This window comes from Cervus elaphus, chromosome 4 (genome assembly GCF_910594005.1).
Source record: "Cervus elaphus chromosome 4, mCerEla1.1, whole genome shotgun sequence".
Taxonomy (NCBI): Eukaryota; Metazoa; Chordata; class Mammalia; order Artiodactyla; family Cervidae; genus Cervus; species Cervus elaphus.
In genome coordinates, this window is record NC_057818.1 from 25062377 (window position 1) to 25082606 (window position 20230).

Genomic DNA, 20230 nt, shown 5'->3' on the forward strand with positions numbered 1-20230 from the left:
ATATGCACAAATCCTCTAGCTTATCTACCCGAGAATCAAGTATGCATATCTTCAACTTGACTAGATAATGGAAAAAACTATCTGCCAAAGCGGTTGTATAATTTATAGGAGTTGAGTAATAGACTTTTGCAATCATTATATTATTAAGATCATATGTTAATCTGCATCATGCCGAAAGAAGATTCATCTCAATTTATTGAATTTTGTTTTTTTCTACTCTTTTAGAGGAATTTAAAAGTTTTGCCCTAAAGCATCCAGAATATGCTAAGATATTTACAACCTACTTAGATCTCCAGACGTGCCATGTGTTTTCATTACCGAAAGAAATCCAAGCAACTCCCTCAGTTGCAAGTAATAAAGTCAGCCCTGGAAGTCATGAAGAAAGTACCTCAGATAAAAAGGAAGACTGAACACAAATATTCCTCATAAGGAAACCATGGTGGCTTTTATTTGAAATTTCAAAGGCATGTATTGATAGTATTTTACTTGTGATTGAGTAAGGATGATGTTTAAAATAGATAGCTTTTTTATAAAAATGATAGATTTTTCTTATTGAAAGGCTTCTATTCACATGTATTTATCAATATTCCTTTTCTTTTATACAATGTTTTGCTATACTGATTGGCTTACTGGTGATAAAGGTATTTTTATTGATTTTCCAGGTTCATTTGCATATCCAAATAAATGAAATGACCTCCCTTGTTTACTGAGGAGCATTAATCAACACTCTAAAAATGTTTTAAGTATAAACACTTTTTCATCTACCTTCCTCTAAAGAAATAAGGTTGTATTCTGTTAACTCTAATTTCTTCCCATTCTGGAAATAATGAAGAGCCTGAGGAATGTTGCATAATTTTATACCTTTAACTTCACAGATTCATCTTTTCCATTTGTATTTCAGTTTCTTGGATCGCTGAATGTGGGAGGATTGGAAGGGAGAGCTCTGTTAATTAGATAAGACTCCTTAAAAACTCATATTCTCTTGAGCATGTATCTCTATTGTTGATTTCCTTAACCATCTGCTGAGAAAATCATATCCTTTTGTGAGATCTACAGATTTAGAACTTTGTTTTAAAGACAACAACTGTGGCCAAAGGCTATGTGGGGATTGCCTTATTGAAGGTAACATTAATTGCATAATGAGAAAATAAATTGTTTGCCAGAGTTTAGTTTCATTTGAGTTGGGTAGTTTAGAATGTAGTGCTTACCCAGTAAATGAATCAGATTTACTTTACTTACATAATATTAGAATTAATATATTTTACCATGTAAGTGGGAATTTTATTAAGTGTCCTCTCAAATTTGAGAAAATGAAAGTGAAAAGTGTTAGTCACTCAGCTGTGTCCAACCCTTGCGACCCCATGGACTGCAGCCCACCAGGCTCCTCTGTCCATGGAATTCTCCAGGCAAGAATACTGGATTGGGTTGCCATTCCCTTCTCCAGGGGATATACCTGACCCAAGGATCAAACCTGCGTCTCCTGCATTGCACGCAGATTATTTAACATCTGAGAGCTTGCCTGAAATATCAACAGGAAAAATAGGAAGGTTCCAAAGTATCACCAAAATCTAGGGAATCCAAAAACCTACTTTATTAATGCAAGACCACAATTTAATCCCCAGGCAGGAATTTAGCAATGATGTATTTTTTTTCCTTTAGTTTAAGCAATAATTTCCCTCAAATGCCATTTTATTAGATGTCATGCATTCTTACTAAAAAGGTTCATCCTAAAGTATATATGTATGATTGTTTGCTTTTTACATATCTTAAGCTATTTAGACAAAGCATGGAATGAGCTGAAAGCAATTGCTTAAGTAATTAGGAAAGTACATCTTTATAATATTGTTTATCACATGGAATTGATATATGTATCCTGATTTTTATAATGGAAAAGCACATGTTAATCCCATTAATCATGAAAAAGTAGCATTTTAAATTACAGGTTTTCTATGAGGCTCTTGAAAGTGATCCCATTGTTTTACTGTTTTAGAGTAATATTTATGTTCTTTAATTCTACTTCTACCAATGTAATATTCCTCTTTTATTATGTTATTGAACAAACTTGCTACATAAAATTCTTGGCAATTAAAAATTCTGGTTTTGCCATTTTTGTCTCAAATGTAATATACTTTTTTAATATCATGGTTTGAGGGTAAGTTTGTATATTTGTGAATGTGATCAATCAATTTTGTTTGCACTTAAGCCTTATGAAATGTCACACATAATTTTACTCTAATGAAAGACTCAAATTTTAGCCAAAGCAGCAATAGTTAGTATTCCTAAAGTTGACTTTTGACTGATGCAGTGTATGTAATAAAGCAGTTACTACCAACTAGGCCTCTGCTTTTATGCCATCTAAACAGAGATTTTCTTCAAAGAGGCTCTTCTCTTAGAATTTAAAGTTAAGCAATTAAATTTCATTAAATCAGTTAAATGCACTGTGATTTTATATAAGAGTTTGAAAGACCCAAATTACTCTTTGAAATGAGAAATACTAGGTTCCGAAGGCACACCGCGTAGGAGACGGTAGTGACTTGAAAACGCGGTCACCATCATCATCATGAGTCTCCTCAACAAGCCCAAGAGTGAGATGACCCCAGAGGAGCTGCAGAAGCGGGAGGAGGAGGAGTTTAACACGGGGCCACTCTCCGTGCTCACGCAGTCAGTCAAAAACAACACTCAAGTGCTCATCAACTGCCGTAACAACAAGAAGCTCCTGGGCCGCGTGAAGGCCTTCGACAGGCACTGCAACATGGTGCTGGAGAACGTGAAAGAAATGTGGACGGAGGTCCCCAAGAGCAGCAAAGGCAAGAAGAAGTCCAAGCCAGTCAACAAGGACCGCTACATCTCCAAGATGTTCCTGCACGGGGACTCTGTCATCGTGGTCCTGAGGAACCCGCTCATCGCTGGCAAGTAGGGGCCTCTTCCCTGCTGTCAGAACTTGCCCCCTGGTTTTGCAAAGTCCTGCCCTCTGTAGTTGAAATAATAAAACCGTGCGTTTTTTAAAAAAAAAAAAAAAAAAGAAAGAAATGAGAAATACTAGATCCTAAGACGTATACACCATAAAACTTCCAATAAGAACAGTTCTGTTGAAGGATAACAACACACTGAATGTTTACAGAACAAGTTGCTCGCTTTATGTATATTTAATTCTCTTCTGCCACTGAATATGATGCTAGTAGTACTACCTCTAATGGAGACTTAAAAAAGCCCCTTTTAGAAGACATGCGTATGGTGTGCTGTCTGTATGAAGCATGGCAGTGTGGATATCTGATTCTCAGACTCAGGAACTCTCCCTTTCAGGCCGTTACAAATGCAAGGTGGTTAGTTGATGGCAGTTAATTGATACACCACTGACTCTGTTAGAATACACGGGCTCCTCACCACAAAGGTCCTTGTGGAATCCTTATAAGGGTATCACTACAGAGGATAAAAAGATACTAGTAAGAAACCCTTTCCTAGGAATGCAGACATATTTATAATTCTTTTTTCTTTTCTGTTCAACTGGATTGACTTTGCCATTTTTTTGCTCCGTTGTTAGACTAGAGTGTTCTGTCAATGCCATGCTGTGAGTTGTTAGAAGGGAAAGGCCCTCATGAAGTTTTTAACATATATCCAACATATATCTTGTATACATATCATCAACAATGTGTATGCTATTTATGTCCTACTATTCCACTTGCCCAGCTTCATTCCATACTCCAAGGCCAAATTTGCCTGCTACTCCAGGTGTTTCTTGACTTTCTACTTTTGCATTCCAGTCCCCTATAAGGAAAAGGACATCTTTTTTGGGTGTTAGTTCTAAAAGGTCTTGTAGGTCTTCATAGAACTGTTTAACTTCAGCTTCTTCAGTGTTACTGGTTGGGGCATAGGCTTGGATTACCGTGATGTTGAATGGTTTGCCTTGGAAACGAACAGAGATCATTCTGTCATTTTTGAGATTGCATCCAAGTACTGCATTTCGGACTCTTTTGTTGACCATGATGGTTACTCCATTTCTTTTAAGGGATTCCTGCCCACAGTAGTAGATATAATGGTCATCTGAGTTAAATTCACCCATTTCAGTCCATTTTAGTTCTCTGATTCCTAGAATGTCGACATTCACTCTTGCCATCTCCTGTTTGACCACTTCCAATTCACCTTTATTCATGGACCTAACATTCCAGGTTCCTATGCAATATTGCTTTTTACAGCATTGGACCTTGCTTCTATCACCAGTCACATCCACAACTGGGTATTGTTTTTGCTTTGGCTCCGTCCCTTCACTTTTTCTGGAGTTATTTCTCCACTGATCTCCAGTAGCATATTGGGCACCTACCGACCTGGGGAGTTCCTCTTTCAGTATCCTATCATTTTGCCTTTTCATACTGTTCATGGGGTTCTCAAGGCAAGAATACTGAAGTGGTTTGCCATTCCCTTCTCCAGTGGACCACATTCTGTCAGACCTCTCCACCATGACCCGACTGTCTTGGGTGGCCCCACACAGCATGGCTTAGTTTTATTGAGTTAGACAAGACTGTGGTCCGTGTGATCAGATTGGCTAGTTTTCTGTGATTATGGTTTTAGTGTGTCTGCCCTCTGATTCCTTCTCACAACACCTACCGTCTTACTTGGGTTTCTCTTACCTTGAACATGGGGTATCTCTTTATGGCTGCTCCAGCAAAGTGCAGCCGCTGCTCCTTACCTTGGACGAGGGGTATCTCCTCACGGCTGCCCCTCCTGACCTTGAATGTGGAGTAGCTCCTCTCGGCCCTCCTGTGCCCGCAGCTGCCACTCCTTGGAGGTGGGGTTGCTCCTCTCGGCCGCTGCCCCTGACCTCGGGTGACCAACCTAGATAGCATATTAAAAAGCAGAGACATTACTTTGCCAGCAAAGGTCCGTCTAGTCAAGGCTATGGTTTTTCCAGTGGTCATGTATGGATGTGAGAGTTGGACTGTGAAGAAAGCTGAGCACTGAAAAATTGATGCTTTTGAACTGTGGTGCTGGAGAAGACTCTTGAGATTCCCTTGGACAGCAAGGAGATCCAACCAGTCCATCCTAAAGGAGATCAGTCCTGGGTGTTCACTGTAAAGACTGACGCTGAGGCTGAAACTGCAATACTTTGGCCACCTCATGCAAAGAGTTGACTCATTGGAAAAGACCCTGATGCTGGGAGGGATTAGGGGCAGGAGGAGAAGGGGATGACAGAGGATGAGATGGCTGGATGGCATCACTGACTTGATGGACTTGAGTTTGAGTAAACTCCAGGAGTTGGTGATAGACAGGGAAGCCTGGCATGCTGCAATTCATGAGGTTGCAAAGAGTCGGACACGACTGAGCAACTGAACTGAACTGAACTGATTCCACTTACAATGTAACATTTTCCAGTATCATTAAAATTATCTGGAAATGTAAATTTTAAAATGTATGCCTGAGCTTCCTTCAGATAACTGTAACATGATCATGTGATCATACTTCAGATTTTGAAGCTATGAGTTTCATTTTCATCTTTGGACTATTAAAAATAACCAATTCCATATTCCAAGATAAGTTTTGAATTATGAATAGTTTGCTAAGGGGCTTATTTATACTTTCTGAATTCTGAAATGAAAAATTTCCTAAAGATTTTATAATTATTAACTTTATTTTAAACTAATTTTATTACAGGAAAAAATTGAATTATTATCCTAGATACTATAGAATAATTCTAACTTCGTGTAGTAGTTTACACATTCATATCTTTTAGAGGTAAGTAGACTTCACATTTTTAAGAGTACTTTTCCTTTTGTGAAAGTAATAGACTTACTAATTATTACAATAAGTAATAATAATAATACCAATTTGGAGCCCTTACTATGTATCAGGCATTATGCTAAGTGATTTACAGGCAAATACACATTTAAACACTCAGTGAAGCAAAGGTATTGTTGTCCCTAGTTTTATTAAACAAAATTTAGACCTATCCTTAAGTCATTCATTAAATGATAGAGCTTGCAATTAAACCCAATTTTGTCTTTATTCCAAAGGTCATTCTTCTAATAATTTATATAAAGTAGTAAAGCTGCCTAATTTATAAAATTTGTAGGTTGAGCATCTGCCATTTATTTTCCTCCTTGTGGGAAATTTTGACTTAGTTCTTAAAAGAGAACCAGAGGTGGTTCAGAATGGTTCCTTCCAAGCAGTGGCTGAGATGGGGAGAAAGATTGGCGAACCATAGCCTAGCCAAGGAAACCCTCCCAACCCTTTCTTGTGGCCCAGGATAGGTCAGCTGAAAACCTTGAAACCTTCCTGTAGGAACAGTCCAGTTACTATAAACCAAAGATGAGGTGAATGTCCGGATATTACAGTAAACTTTTTCCTTTGTGGGTAGTGGTGAAGAGTGCATTTTCTAGTTCTCATGGGTCCCTCTGCTGCAGTGGCCTTTTCAGTCACATCTCTCCTCTCAGAACAAAGTAAATGCTGAATAAAGGAGAGTTTGAGGGACTTGAGGATAAAGCCACAAGTGGAGCATCTAGGACCTTCATTCTAACTATTATGAAGCGTTGTCTTTGCTGGTCTCCCTGCTTTATCCTTTACTCTTTTTATTAGTGCACTTAAAGTTCTGGGGGTTTTATTTATATGTATATATATGTATAACAAATATATATTTATATATTATAATGTTTATATATTATTCATGTATTTATTGTCTGTTATTCCTAGCATTTAGAGGGTATACCTGATAGTGAACACTCAGTATTTGAAGAATGAATAATGATAACTGTATCTTTCACTTATTGTGCCTTGTATTTAGAATGGAGATCATCTTTACAACAAACTTTGAAAACCTGGGATTATGATCCTTAAAACTCATGTAGGGAATAAGTCTCAGAGAGGTTCTGTCACTTGCTCAGAGTCATATAACTGGTGAATACCGGAGCTGAAACTCAAACCCAAGGCTGCCTGGCTCTAAGTGAGGGAACTTTTGATTAGGCCAATGTAACTTGAACCCATAAAATAAGTAAAAAATTAAAGGTTCCAGAAGCATGGAAACTAGATAATCTGAGAATCCTCTGGCCTCAAAACCCCTAGAATGCTAAGCAAAATGTCGCCAACATATTTGAAATGTGTAACTGAGCATGCACAAAACTAAAGGAAATGCTCAGAGGTCAAAAATGAAAAGGGAGCTGGACTCTGGAACTGTGTAAAGGTTTGAGTTACCATTGACTTGGGGGCATTCAGCAATCTTAGTAACAAGGAGGGTTGTATCTTGTGGCTATGGCAGACAAAAGGTGTTTATATGATGTAGGGTTTGGAACTGAGATCTTGGGAAAGGGAAAAAAAAAAAAGATCTTGAGGGGCTACTCTCAGTAAAGGAATGAACTAAAAAGAGTCATCTTCTGGTAAATAAAGACTGTGAGGAAATTTTTTTCTGTCCTGGCCTGGGTTCTAGATTGGGGGAAAAAATCCTCCTCTGATAACTTTTTGTAAAGCTTTCAGTTCTTTTAAATGTTTTGAGACAGAGATCTAGCCCATGCTCCCTTGTTGGGAGCATGGAGTCTTAACCACTGGACCACCAGGGAAGTCCTGTTTGGTTCTTTTCTTGGTTTCTATTTGGCTAGTTTGTTGTTGTTTTTTAGCTGCTACTTAGCACCTGACTCTTTTGCAACCCCGTAGACTAGCTTGAGGAGGGCATGGCAACCCACTTCAGTATTCTTGCCTGGAGAATCCCCATGGACAGAGGAGCCTGGTGGGCTACAGTCCATGGAGTTGCAAAGAGTCAGACACAGTTGAGTGACCAAGCACTGACTGTAGCCCACTAGTCTCCTCCGTCCATGGGATTTCCCAGGCAAGAATACTGGAGTAGGTTGCCATTTCCTTCTCCGGGAGATCTTCCCAACCCAGGGATCAAATCCACATCTCCTGTTTGTCAGGCGGATTCTTTACCACTCAGCCACCAGGGAAGCCCACTTGGCTAATGAGAAATCATTATTTGTTCCCTCATTATGTTCACAGATTTCTTTATCATCTGGAATATATTTATAATATTAATAGTAGTTTTACAGTCATTGTTTCCTATTTCATCATCTGTGTCATTCCTGAGTCTATTTACACTGGCTGATTCTTCTCCAAGTAATGGGTCATATTTTCCTTCTTCGTTACATGTCTTTATGCAAATTATTTTATGTACACAAATGTGTACAGTTTATCCTGTACATTATAGATACCACCTTATCGAGTGTCTAGATTTGGCTATCCATCCTTACCAGAGTTTGGAGTTTTATTCTAACAGGTAATTAATTTACTTGCATGTTATCACATGAAATTCAATTTAAACCTCACACCCTAATTCAAAATGATCACAGATTTAAATGTAAAATGCAAAACTCTAAAGCTTTCAGAGAAAAATGTGTGAGAAAATCTTTGTGCTCTATGGAGAGGCAAAGAGTTTTGAAATTTGACACCAGAAGCATAAAACTGTAAAACATTTTCCCAAAGTAGCTGTGCCAATTTACATTCCCCTCAGCAATGAATAAAAACCTTGATGGCTCTGCATTCTCACTAGCATTTGGAGAAGTCAATATAAGTCGTGTTTTGCAAGAAATTTATATATTTTACTTAAGTTGTTGAATTTGTTGCAATAAATTTGTTCTTAATATTCCTGTGTTATCCTGTTGATGTCCATATAACCTTAATGATATACTCTCATATTCTTAATATTAGTAAGTTTTAACCTAGACTGATTTTCCCAGTAGGTAGCTTCACAGGTTACTGGATGCATTTTTGCTCTATTGATAGAAAGATGAAGCAAATGTGTCTGATGGAGAAAGTTCAAGTGAGTGATAATTTGGGGAGCTGGAGTTGGGGGAAGGATTAAATTCCTTCCAAAGTGGTTGTTTGAATTCACATTGCCGAATTGGAATTCAACTTCTCCATAGTAGAAAAGCCTGAAATATCCCCTAAATTTATTTTGCACACGCACACACAGTTTTCTTCAATGGAAAACGTTCATAATATAAATTTGCAAAATTTTCCAAGTTTCTTAGATTCAGTTACCTGCTTGTCAATGTTTTAAACTAGAAGGTGCTGCAAATTAAGTTGAGATGCATGCATGCCAAGTCGCTTCAGTTGGACAAAACTCTTTACAACCCTATGGACTGTAACCTGCCAGGCTCCTCTGTCCATAGGATTCTCCAGGCAAGAATACTGGAATGGGTTGCCATGTCCTCCTCCAGGGGATCTTCCCAGTCCAGGGATTGAACCCGCATCTCTTGTGTCTCCTGCACTGGCAGGCAGATTCTTTACCTCTGAGCCACCAGGGAAGCCCCTAAGTTGAGAGAATTGAAGCCAAATCTCTGTGTGCAGTACGATTGTTGGGGGAAAGCAATTTCCTTTGAAAGGTAAACACAGGCCTTATGAACAGCGTTGAACTGCTGAAATCACTTTTCATCCTATTCAGAATTACTTTCATTTTAGACTCACAAACTGGAGGAGAACAAATGATTTGTCAAACAAAATGAACAGGGGCAAGTTTAGGAGGCCAAAACAGATTTCTGATGCAGGAAATTTATTTGAGCACAAGCGTTTCCTCAGACAATAGATTCAACCTGCAATAAAACCCAACATTTGTTCAATAATCCCCCAACCCTCTCATACTGTGTCAATGTTATCTTCACACATCATATTTCCTCTTCGTCCAAATTCTGCCACATTTAGAGGCCTTGCATGACTTCCTCAACTCTGCCATGTTATTTCTGGATGAATAAGTAACTGAATACTCTCAACTTCAGAGTTTCTTGATGAAGAAACAAAGCATAGAAATCTCCAAAGAGATGCACTGTCACTTTCCCCAGTGACACTTTCACACTTTGTTTAAACTGTGTGTAAACAGAAACCCAACCAGCTAGTAAGCTGCCTTTAAATCTGCCAAAACTACCCCCTTCCCCATCATCACCCTGCAATGCCTGCACCACAGGCATTACTAGCTAGTTTGGCAAATGCAGGACAGTTGTGGGAACATTCAAACATAAACCATAAATGGCTCAGAAGTGAAGGAACCAGATCACAGGTCTTGTTCTACAGCTGTCTGGCCCCTAGAGGACATTTTGGAGAATGATTTCATTTTCTGCCTTGAGCTCACTTATAATGGTGGTGGTTTAGTCGCTAAGTCATGTCTGACTCTTGCAATACCATGGACTATAGCCTGCCAGGCTCTTCTGCCCATGGTATTCTCCAGGCAAGAATACTGGAGTGAGTTGCCATTTCCTTCTCCCGGGGATCTTCCCAACCCAGGAATCGAATCCGGGTCTCCCACATTGCAGGAGGATTCTATTTTTTTTTTTTTAAAGACTAGTCAAGTGCAGTAGTGAGAAGGGGGGAAGAGTAGAACAAGGAGTTCGATCTGTAACTGACTGTGAACAATCAATTGCGATAACTCACTACCTTCGGACCAGCCTGCAGGAGGATTCTTTGCCAACTGAGCTATGAGGGGCTTCCCTTCTTCTGACATATTGTCACATCTCTCACCTCTGGGACTCAGTTTCCTTATTTGTAAAAAGAGGCTGTCACTTCACTTGCATAAAGTCACTGAGATTTTGTGAATCAGTTCAGACAAGACTCTGTGTGAGAGAGAGAGAAAGAGGTGAGGGGAGACAGACAGAGCAAGCGTGAGAGGACATGTGAGAGAGAGCAAGAGAAAACCCTGCAAAGTGTCACATCCTATGCAAATACCAAGTATTTCCTTGAAAGCTGACATTACTGTCTGAGCTCTGGGAAAGCTGGAGACTCAGGTGGATCTCAGAGCTTAGCAGAGATCTTGCCTATGTTGTCCTCCTGCCCTGGGACACCCGCTGTGCAGATTCGTGGAGAAAGGCAGAGGTAGAACCAGGGAGAATGGGAGAGATGGGTGCTCATTCTCCCTCCAAACAGCAGCCGAAGAGAAGTAGAATGAAGGGACGCTCTCTGATTCATCCCAGGTGGGGGTCAAACAGCAGCTATTAATGTAGTTTGGATGGGGGGTAGGGGTGGGAAAGTGGAGGTCTATGGAGTGTTATTATGTCCTTCTGTTGAGTATGAATTCATTTCCTCAGAACAAGCATGCTTTTCAGTCTTGTTAAAAGGGATACTTCAGTGACATGAACCCCAGAACTCCAAACTGGGGGGAAAAAAATCAAGCTCATTTTCTAGAACTTTCATCAAACCTATTATTATTTTCCTCTTGAATCATAAAGGCAAGCTAAGCAATGGCTTCCTTTTTATCCCCAACATCCACTAATAACTCCATTCCAATAGGAATCAAATTTTAATTCTTTTTATAACTGGTGTACCGGAGAAAAAATCTAAATATCATATGATGTCACCTGAACTGAATGGATTTGGTTCGAGGCTGTATCACATAAAGAAGACCAACCTTCAATTCAGATACCATTAAAGGTCTAGGGTCCTTAATCCTATACCAGTCAGGGGAAGCCACCAGAAAGCTTTCAGGCTCATCTGAAATAACTCAGAATATTAAAGGGCTTCCCAGGTGGCACTAGTGGTAAAGAACCCACCTGTCACTGCAGGAGACATAAGAGACATCAGTTCGATCCCTGGGTCGGGAAGATCTCCTGGAGGAGGGCAGGGCCACCCACTCCAGTATGCTTGCCTGGGAATCCCATGGACAGAGGAGCCTTGTGGGCTACAGTCCATAGGGTTGCAAAGAGTTGCACATGACTGAAGCAACTTAGCATGCACGCATGTAGGGAGAAGAAAGTACATGACAGTCTCAGGGTCCTGAGCTTTGGAACCAAACCACAGACTGCCCAGATAGGCTGGTGCATTACCGAGCACCATGCATGCTCAGGTGTCCCGGCCAGAACAGCATCATACTGATTAAATGAGATGAGGAAACCCTGCATCTGGCATCCATACCTCCCCTGAATGGACCTCTGGGTGGACCAGTGTAGGCTGTTGAGCACTGTTAGTTCTGGGTCATTCATGGCGACATTTCAATTGCCTTTGTCTTTGAGGACATCGTTCAGTAATCAGCTTGGAAAACAGCAATGGCTAGAAGTGGAAGAGATCTTGATACATGTTGTGGGTTGAATTGTATCCCCCCTGCAAAGAAGACATGTTAAAGTCCTAAACCTAAGTACTCAGAATCTGCAGTTATTTGGAATGAGGGTCTTTGTCGATGTAATTCATATAAGATGAGTTTGTTAGGGTGGGTCCTAGTCCAGTACAGACACACACAAAGAGAAGACAACCACATGATCGTGGAGGCAGAGATTGGAGCCACACGGTTGCAAGCCAAGGAACTCCAAGAATTGCCTTCAAACCCTGGAAGCTGTGAGGCACAGGATTCTTTCCTGGAAATTTCATGGGCAGAAGGCCCTGAAGACACCTCAGTTTGAGACTTCCAGCCTCCAGAACTTGTTTAAAGCCACCAGCTTGTGACACATTGTCACAGCAGCCCTAGGAAGTTCATACAGTCATTTTTGGGAAATGTATTGTTTCCAAGGGCTTCCCTGGTGGCTCAGTGGTAAAGAATCTGCCTGCCAGTGCAGGAGACGTGGTTTGATCCCTGGGTCAGGAAGATCGCCTAGGGAAGGAAATAGCAACCTGCTCTAGTATTCTTGCTTGGGAAATCCCATGGAGAGAGGAGATTAGCAGGCTACAGTTCATGGGGTCGTGAAAGAGTCGGACACAACTTAGCAACTAAAGAACAACAACAGATTGTTTCCAAAGATGATGCTGAGCAAGATTCAACAGCAGCCCTGCAGATTCCCAGGCCTCCACTAGGGAAGCATGTGAGCACACTTTCTCAGGGCAACTGGTTAATTCATGCTCAAATTACCCTGATAACCCACGGTTCCTTCCCCATCCCTCCTGCCTGTTCAGCAGAACATCTGCTCAGGTTCACATGCCAGACCAGGAGGATGGACCAAAGGCACCTGACCTGGTCAGGAAACACCTGGCGACACTCATATAGGTAGGGATGCAGACAGAAGGCCAGCGATGACCGGAGAGGTGGATACACATGGAAAGCCCCTTGTAGAGGCAAAGCGATAACTCTTCCCCAGCCAGCACCACATCATAGTGGCAGCGCTGGTGACCAAGTGGAAGTGCCAAGGGCCAGGGTTGCAAGTTCTCAAAATGACTAGACAGAAAGGGAAGACTAGACAGAAAGGGAAGTGAGTATGACTGTCAAGAAATGAGGGGTCAGGTCTTCCCTGGTGGTCCAGTGGTTAAGAATCTGCCTTGCAATGCAGGGGATGCGGGTTTGATCCCTGGTTGGGCAGCTAAGATCCCACACGCTGAGGAGCAGCCTGAGCACCACAACTAGAGAGTCTTTGTGCCCCAACGAAAGATCCTGCGTGCTGCAACTGAGACCCAGTGCAGACAAATATAAAAAAGAGAGTTTTAAAAGAGAGAGAAAAAAATAAGGGGTCCGGGGTGAACAGGAGAGCTCCTGCCCTCTCAAAACTCAGGGTGGCCAGACAGAACTCCCCATGCTTTATGGGAAGCCAGAGACCTAGATTTTTTTTTAATTGAAGTATAGTGGATTTACAATATTGTGTCAGTTTCAGGTTTACAGCAAAATAATTCAGTTATCAGAATGTGTATATATATATATATATATATTTCTATTCTTTTCCATTATAGTTTATGGCAAAATATTGAACATAGTTCCTGTGAGTGTAAAAGTCGCTCAGTTCGGGTCTGACTCTTTGTGACCCCATGGACTGTACCCTGCCAGGCTTCTCCGTCCATGGAATTCTCCAGACAAGAATACTGGAGTGGGTTGCCATTCCTTCTACAGAAGATCTCCCCAACCCAAGGATTGAGCCCAGGTCTCCGGCACTGCATACAGAGTCTTTACTGTCTGAGCCAGAAGGAAAGCCCCATAGTTCCTGTGCTACAAAGTAAATTCTTGTTGTTTATGTATTTTATCTACGGCAATGTGCATCTGTTAGGCCTATACTCCCAATTCATCCCTCCCCCATCACTGCCTCTTTGGTAATTATGTTTGTTTTCTGTGCAGAGACCTAGATGTTTACGAGAAATTTCCTGATCTGTAAGCACTGGGTGGGCCAAGTAAAACACTGGGACCTTGAGCTGGGCCCATAAGGTGCTGGTTGGTGACGCCCTGTACCAGAGGTAGCTCCTTCAACCATCCATCTGTACATCTGTCTATCCAACGCCACAGGAGCCCTTGGGTACCTTCCTAAGTGATCACAAAGGTTATGGCCTTCTCCGGTGTGGAGACTGGGCAGGTCTCTCAGGGGCAGTGAAGCAGTACAAATGTTTGCATTTCACCAGGATGAGATCGTTACAAACCGGATCAAGGAAACCTGAGAAAGTCAAGGACTGGGAGGGGAAGAAATGTGTCCCTGTGGCCTCTTAAGCAATTATCGTTGGTGTCCCTGGCAGCTACTCAATTCCAGAGGCAATTCCAGGAGCTGTGATTTGGAATCAGCCTCTTAAGACACACTTAAAGGTTTTTGGGCTGGATGCTTCTCAGAGAAGAGAAAAGCCAAGGTGGTGATAGGGGTGGAGAGGGAGTGGTTATACCTGTCCTTCAATACCTGCAGGGTTGTTACAGAAGGAGGGGGAAGGAGCTTCTTTTGTGAGGACCCAAGCATTAAACCCAGGGCCAGTGGAGGGGTCTAAGGGTGGAGTCACATTCCTTTGGAAGAAGTGAGCACTCCATCATGGGAGGCATCCAAGCACATGTTCAGTGGCCAAGGTTTGGAGATAATATGGTGAAGAGAAGCACAGCTGTGGTCACACTCTGGAGTCCTCTCCATCCTTGAAATTCTGTGACTTATTAGTCACAGTTTGTGATGTTCAATTAACCTGCTTTATTTGGGATCCTGTTTTTGTTTGTTTGGGATTTTGTTTTAGAAGATATGCAGAAACTTCGGAATTCTCTTTCCACTCTGGAAATGGGACTTTGATCTCTCAGCCCAGGAACTGTGATGAGTGGAAGGTGACCCAGGACCATGATACTTTCGAGGTGAAGGCAGCAGGGAGTCACTGACGGTGCCTTAATTTGTGGCTGCTGGGAAGAGTTAAAGTACAAGCCAGGCTTCTGAAAAACAGGAAGGAAAATGGGCAGATAGGACACGGGATCCTGGAATTAATAAGAAGTCAAATGGCTGAGTCACTGAGATAATTTCAAAGTCTGAAGGTAACAGAGGGAAAGAAGGAGAAAAGAAAATCAGACAATTGGAAAGTAATGAAGGCTTTGCAAAGACCCCTGGTGACCAAAACAACAGAAGTCGGGAAAATTTAATTACACACTGATAGGTGAGTCCTTTGTGACAGCCAGACTGTCCTGCCCCTGGCCCTTCCCTCTCACTGGATTCCCTTCTGGTCAGTAGCATTTGCAACCCCCACCTCAGGACGCAGTTAGATTGGAGGCTCACCATTTGCTCAAAGCAATCTCCTTCACCCCCAGTTTAGTGCTGATCAGTCCATTTCATCATTCCCCCTCAGTGAGGACACAGAATGTCAGAACAGAAGTGAACGTTGGGAATCATTGTGCCCATTGTACAGAAGGGAAAGCTGAGGCCCAAAGAGTAGATCCTGTCAGGTGCAACAGGGAAGGTTAAGGTGTACAACAGCCAATTCCTCTTCTCTCCTAAATTAATAGAAAAGAAGCTTATATTGCTTAAGTTAGAGCTTATGCTTCTATTTTTTTAAAAAAATCATCTTTTAAAAAACATAATCTTTGGGGGACTTCCCTGACAGTCCAGTGGCAAAAACTCTATACTCCCAATGCAGGGGGCCCGGGTTTGATCCCTTGTTGGGGAATTAGAGCCCACAACTAAGAAATTCCCAACTAGATTCTGCAACTAAGAGATCCCACGTGCTGCAACTAAGACCCAGAGGAGCCAAATGGCTGAAATAGCTCAGTTGGGAGAGCGTTAGTCTGAGGATCTAAAGGTCCCTGGTTCAGTCCCAGGTTTTGGCAACTGTTTCTGACCCTTTGGGCTTCCCTGGTGGCACAGCTGGTAAAGAATCCGCATGCAATGCCTGGCTTCGATCCCTGGGTTGGCAAGATCCCCTGGAGAAAGGAACGGCTAACCTCTCTAATATTCTGTCCTGGAGAATTCCACAGTCCATGGGGTCACAAACAGTTGGACGCAACTGAGTGACTTTCACTTTCTTTTCAAAAAAGAAGACAAGACCATTGATCCCTGTGGCCATGTTTAAAAAAAGAAAAGGTCATCTTTGAGATTAATATGGGAACCTCTCCAACTCAATAGCTGAATTTTGAAGAAGAGATTTCTCCTGTCCCACACACTAAAAGTCACCTTTTTGTTGACAGGGTGAGGTTTGAGGATGTACTTATGAACAACCAGGCTCTGTGTTCTGCCCTGTTCACAGACCCATCCAGAGAGCAGGCCTTTCCCTGGGTGTTTCAGGGGCAAGCAGCCTGTTTGTCCCACTCTGAGGGCAGAGAGAAGCCCCCAGATGGGTTGCCAGGAGGACTGGGCAGATTAGGCGGTTTTGTAAGGAACTAGAGAGAGCAGGTCTGTTTACTCTTTCCGTATTTCTTTACATTATTTTCAAGATCAGAAAGTGACCCCAGACTATTCTTTTGGGGTGTGATTTAGACTCATTGTTACAACCACTCTTTGCCCCCACTGTTGTCCTCCTCCTGCCTGGAAGGAAGACCCCAATTCCCTTTCCTCACCGCCCCCTCTTCTCTTCCAGTGACTCTAGAACCTCCTGACCAGGCCTCTGCCTGCCACTCTGCACAGAGGGCCGGACAGACCTTTTCAACACAACTTTGATTGCGCTGCTCGCCCTAAAGAGCCCTCAGGGACTCTCTCACCGTGTTGGGTAAATGCCATCCTCCTCTGGGTGGCCAAGAGGCAGCTGCAAATCAGGCCATCTCCCACCTCCCCTTCCTTCCCCTTGCCCTTGGCCACACCCCTGGGAGGCACGCCTGCCTCGTTGCTCCAGTCCTCCAACCCACAAGGTGCTTTCTCTACCTGAGTCACCCCTCACTGATCCCTGCCCTCCTGGGTCCCTCTCACCTTTTGGTCTCTCATTTGGAGAGGGCTTCCCTGAGCACTCAACTAAAGGGCCCTCCCCAGACTTTCTGAGTTAACCCAGTGCTCCAATGTTGTCTGCAAGGCTTTGTCAATATCTGTTGATAGCTGATTTATTTGCTTGTTTATTTCTTTCTCGCCTTCCCCCTGCTTAAGTTTAAGAGACACCTCATCCGTTTTCTGTACTATAACAATCCTGGCTCATAGAGCTTCTCCTGATATATAATAGTTGCTCAGGAAATACTGTGGGAAGGTAGGAAAGAGGAAGGGAGGGAAGGAGAAAGGGAGAAGAAAAAGAGAAGGGATAAAGGGAGGAAGCCTCTTGTATCTACACACTCTAGTTGGGTTTTAACTTAAAGGGAGTATAGCTGAAACAAAAGGATTAACTATGGGCTTTAATGCATTAGGAACAGCAATATTGGGGAGCAGCTTTGGAGTGGGGAACCTCCGGTCTCAACGTCCAGGCAGCCAACTCTGTGTAGCCCAGGGGTGGGACAGGAGCTGGGGAGGCAAAGGGAGCTACCGGGGGGCGTGATGGATGGATGGAGTGGATGGAGGAGGGGAGAAGTCTCCGTCCTCGCAGGTGGGCAGCACCTGCCCCGCCCGGCAGGCTTGTAATAGTAGCATCGGCCATGGTGTAAACAGTTTCATGATCAGCCTTGCCCCCAAATAACCTAGAGTCAATGAAAGAGTTGGGGGAATGCAAATATTTAGGTCAGAGTGAGGAATACAATTTCCCTCCTTCAACCCACGAGCTCCTGGGAGACCGGGCGGTGTCTTCTGAAGTTATGCAGATGAGGTATATCGCTCAAGCTCTGACCTCAGGTAGGCACTGCACACACAGTGCGGTATGATGAAGGTGACTCAGGAGGGGTGGGACCTTGTTCCGGGGAGGTGGCATTTCACCGATCCTTGGTGTTCCAGAGAGCAGGACTCATGTGGATGGACACACGCTCCACAAAAGCAACTGGCTGGCCACCGGTAGAGAAATTTCTTCTAAACGAGAGTGCAGACATTGGCCAGCCTGCCTAGGGGGCTGGAGGGGGCATGAGCTTCCCACTCTGAGACCAAGGAGAGCAGAAAGTGCTCAGGTATTGTGTTGTTTAGTCACCGAGTCGTGTGCAACTCTTTGCAACCCTGTGGACTGCAGCACGCCAGGCTCCTCTGTCCATGGGAGTTCCCAGGCAAGTATACTGGGGTGGATTGCCATTTCCTTCTCCAGGGGATCTTCCCCACCCAGGGACTGAATGTGCATCTCCTGCACTGGCAGGCAGATTCTTTATCATTGAGCCACCAGGGAAGCCCCCAGGTATTAGGTAGGAGACGGTAAAGACTGTGGTCTGGAGTCCCTGCCGCACCAGAGTCTGTGATGCTCAGATGAGGTCCGTCTCCTGTTGATGCCCAAGTGGACTCTTGGAGCCATCAGGAGGGTGCTCAGCTCATCAGGGAAAGTCAGTTCCCTACGGCTTTTCCTTATAACTTTGTTTGCAGATAGCGAGCCTTTTCTGTCCGTCTCCTCATCCTGATCCTTTCTGCCTGTAACAATCACATTATTTAATTTAGACGAGTGAAGTTACCTTAGATCAATTATACTTATTTTTCCTGTGTAATTTTCAAAGCTTAATATCTCCATTCAGGCCCAGCCTGGGGGACAGGTTGTCTAGCAGAGTCCTAAACGATTTCAGCCCTTAATTCAATTGTACTTTTACCACAGCCCGGCCAGTGAGCATAATTCTTTTATCCCTAAGATGTCTCATTAGCAATAATCTAATAGCACGTATTAAAATATAGGTCACCGAGGTGGGCTGCCAAGTGAAAGGCTTGTCATAACTTTGAAGACTGGACAGCTGTCTTGTTCCTCTCCGACACCACACCACCCCAATCCCAGGCTTAATTCTCCAACAATCAACTCACAAAATCAGGTCACTTTCTGCTGTTCAAGGTGAGGAACTATCTATTCCTGGCTAGGAAATAGTGTTGGTATCTGTGCCATGGGCTGGGGTGAAGAGAGATGTTCTCGCCAGCATGACACAGTAGAAAAGATCTCTGGCTTCCGACATTTGGGGTTGTGGCCCTCATCCCAGCTGTGCTCCGAACTTGCAAAGTGAGCTGGGGGTGCGGCTCTTAACTCTGTGGGCCTCAGTTTTCACATCTGCTAAAGGGGACAGCAGTGGAGTTAGCACCACTGTTGCTCTGGCTGTCCACATTCAACTTGTCACGGTGTGCCCTTGATGTTTTCCTTTAAGTCAACTCATGCTTCTAAATTAAATACATTTGTTTTAAAAAGGAAGCTCGAGTATCAACATGGAAAAAGCTCAAGAACATTTGCCAAAAGATTCCTGCAGAATGATGCCTTTTGTATAAACTTTAAACGTGCAAAATGATCCTTTCTGTTGTTTAGACAGGCAAGACCAATCCATGCCACTAGAGGGTAAGGTCATGGTTCCCTTTGGGGTGGGGGGAGATGTTGACTGAGAGGGGGAACATGGGGGAATTCTGGAGTGCCAACCATTTTTTTAAATGGCCTGGGTGGTGATTATACAGGTATGCATGTGTGCATACTCAGTCACCAAGGTATGTCCAACTTTTTGTGACCCCATGGACTGTAACCTGCCAGACTCCATCTGTCCATGGGATTCTCCAGGCAAGCATACTGGAGTGGATTGCCATACCCTTCTCCAGATCTTCCCCACCCAGGGATTGAACCCGTGCCTTGTACATCTCCTGTATTGGCAGGCGGGTTCTTTATCACTAGCGCTACCTGGGAAGCCCATTTTAGTTGTATATTCCTATATCTATCTTTATCCTTCCATCTGTCTCCCTATCTACTTACCTATCATCCACCTAGTAAAAGCATAGATAACCTGCTTGGGAATGATGGTGGCAGGCCAGCGGAGGTGGGAGGGAGAGGGATACAACTGGGGAGAGAGACACTGGGACTTCGACCATATATCTAATGTTTTTCTTACTTAAGTCAGCTAGCTGTTTGTTATAGGATTGTCTATAGCTTTATATAAGTCTGAGATATGCCGTAAGTCTAAAATCATTAAGTTAAAAGTCATAAATGATGAGGAAAGCTTTATGTAACATCAGAAATAGAAAACCACTGAGAGAAAGAAAATGAAAGTGGCTCCGCTGTGTACGACTCTTTGCTATGGACTGGAGTGGGTAGCCTTCCTCTTCTCCAGCGGATCCTCCCAACCCAGGGATTGAATCCAGGTCTC

The 20230-nt window shown here is 43.1% G+C and overlaps 2 protein-coding genes and 1 non-coding gene across 3 annotated transcripts in view; all 3 read left to right on the top strand.

Moving 5' to 3' along the window:
• The window catches only part of LPCAT2 (lysophosphatidylcholine acyltransferase 2), a 64985-nt gene extending 62879 nt beyond the window's left edge, over positions 1-2106 (top strand). Inside the window, exon 14 of the mRNA XM_043898501.1 lies at positions 226-2106. Coding sequence (XP_043754436.1) covers positions 226-410 — 185 coding nt within the window. The 3' untranslated portion in view covers positions 411-2106. The remainder of the gene's footprint in view (positions 1-225) is intronic.
• Positions 2107-2485: 379 nt separating this feature from the next.
• LOC122691728 (small nuclear ribonucleoprotein Sm D2-like) lies at positions 2486-3019 on the top strand. The gene has a single exon (XM_043898503.1). The coding sequence runs from the start codon at positions 2561-2563 to the stop codon at positions 2915-2917; it is 357 nt and encodes a 118-aa protein (XP_043754438.1). The 5' UTR covers positions 2486-2560; the 3' UTR covers positions 2918-3019.
• Positions 3020-15846: 12827 nt separating this feature from the next.
• TRNAL-GAG lies at positions 15847-15919 on the top strand. Its single transcript has one exon. It is a non-coding gene; the product is annotated as a tRNA-Leu (tRNA).
• The last annotated feature ends 4311 nt before the right edge of the window (positions 15920-20230 follow it).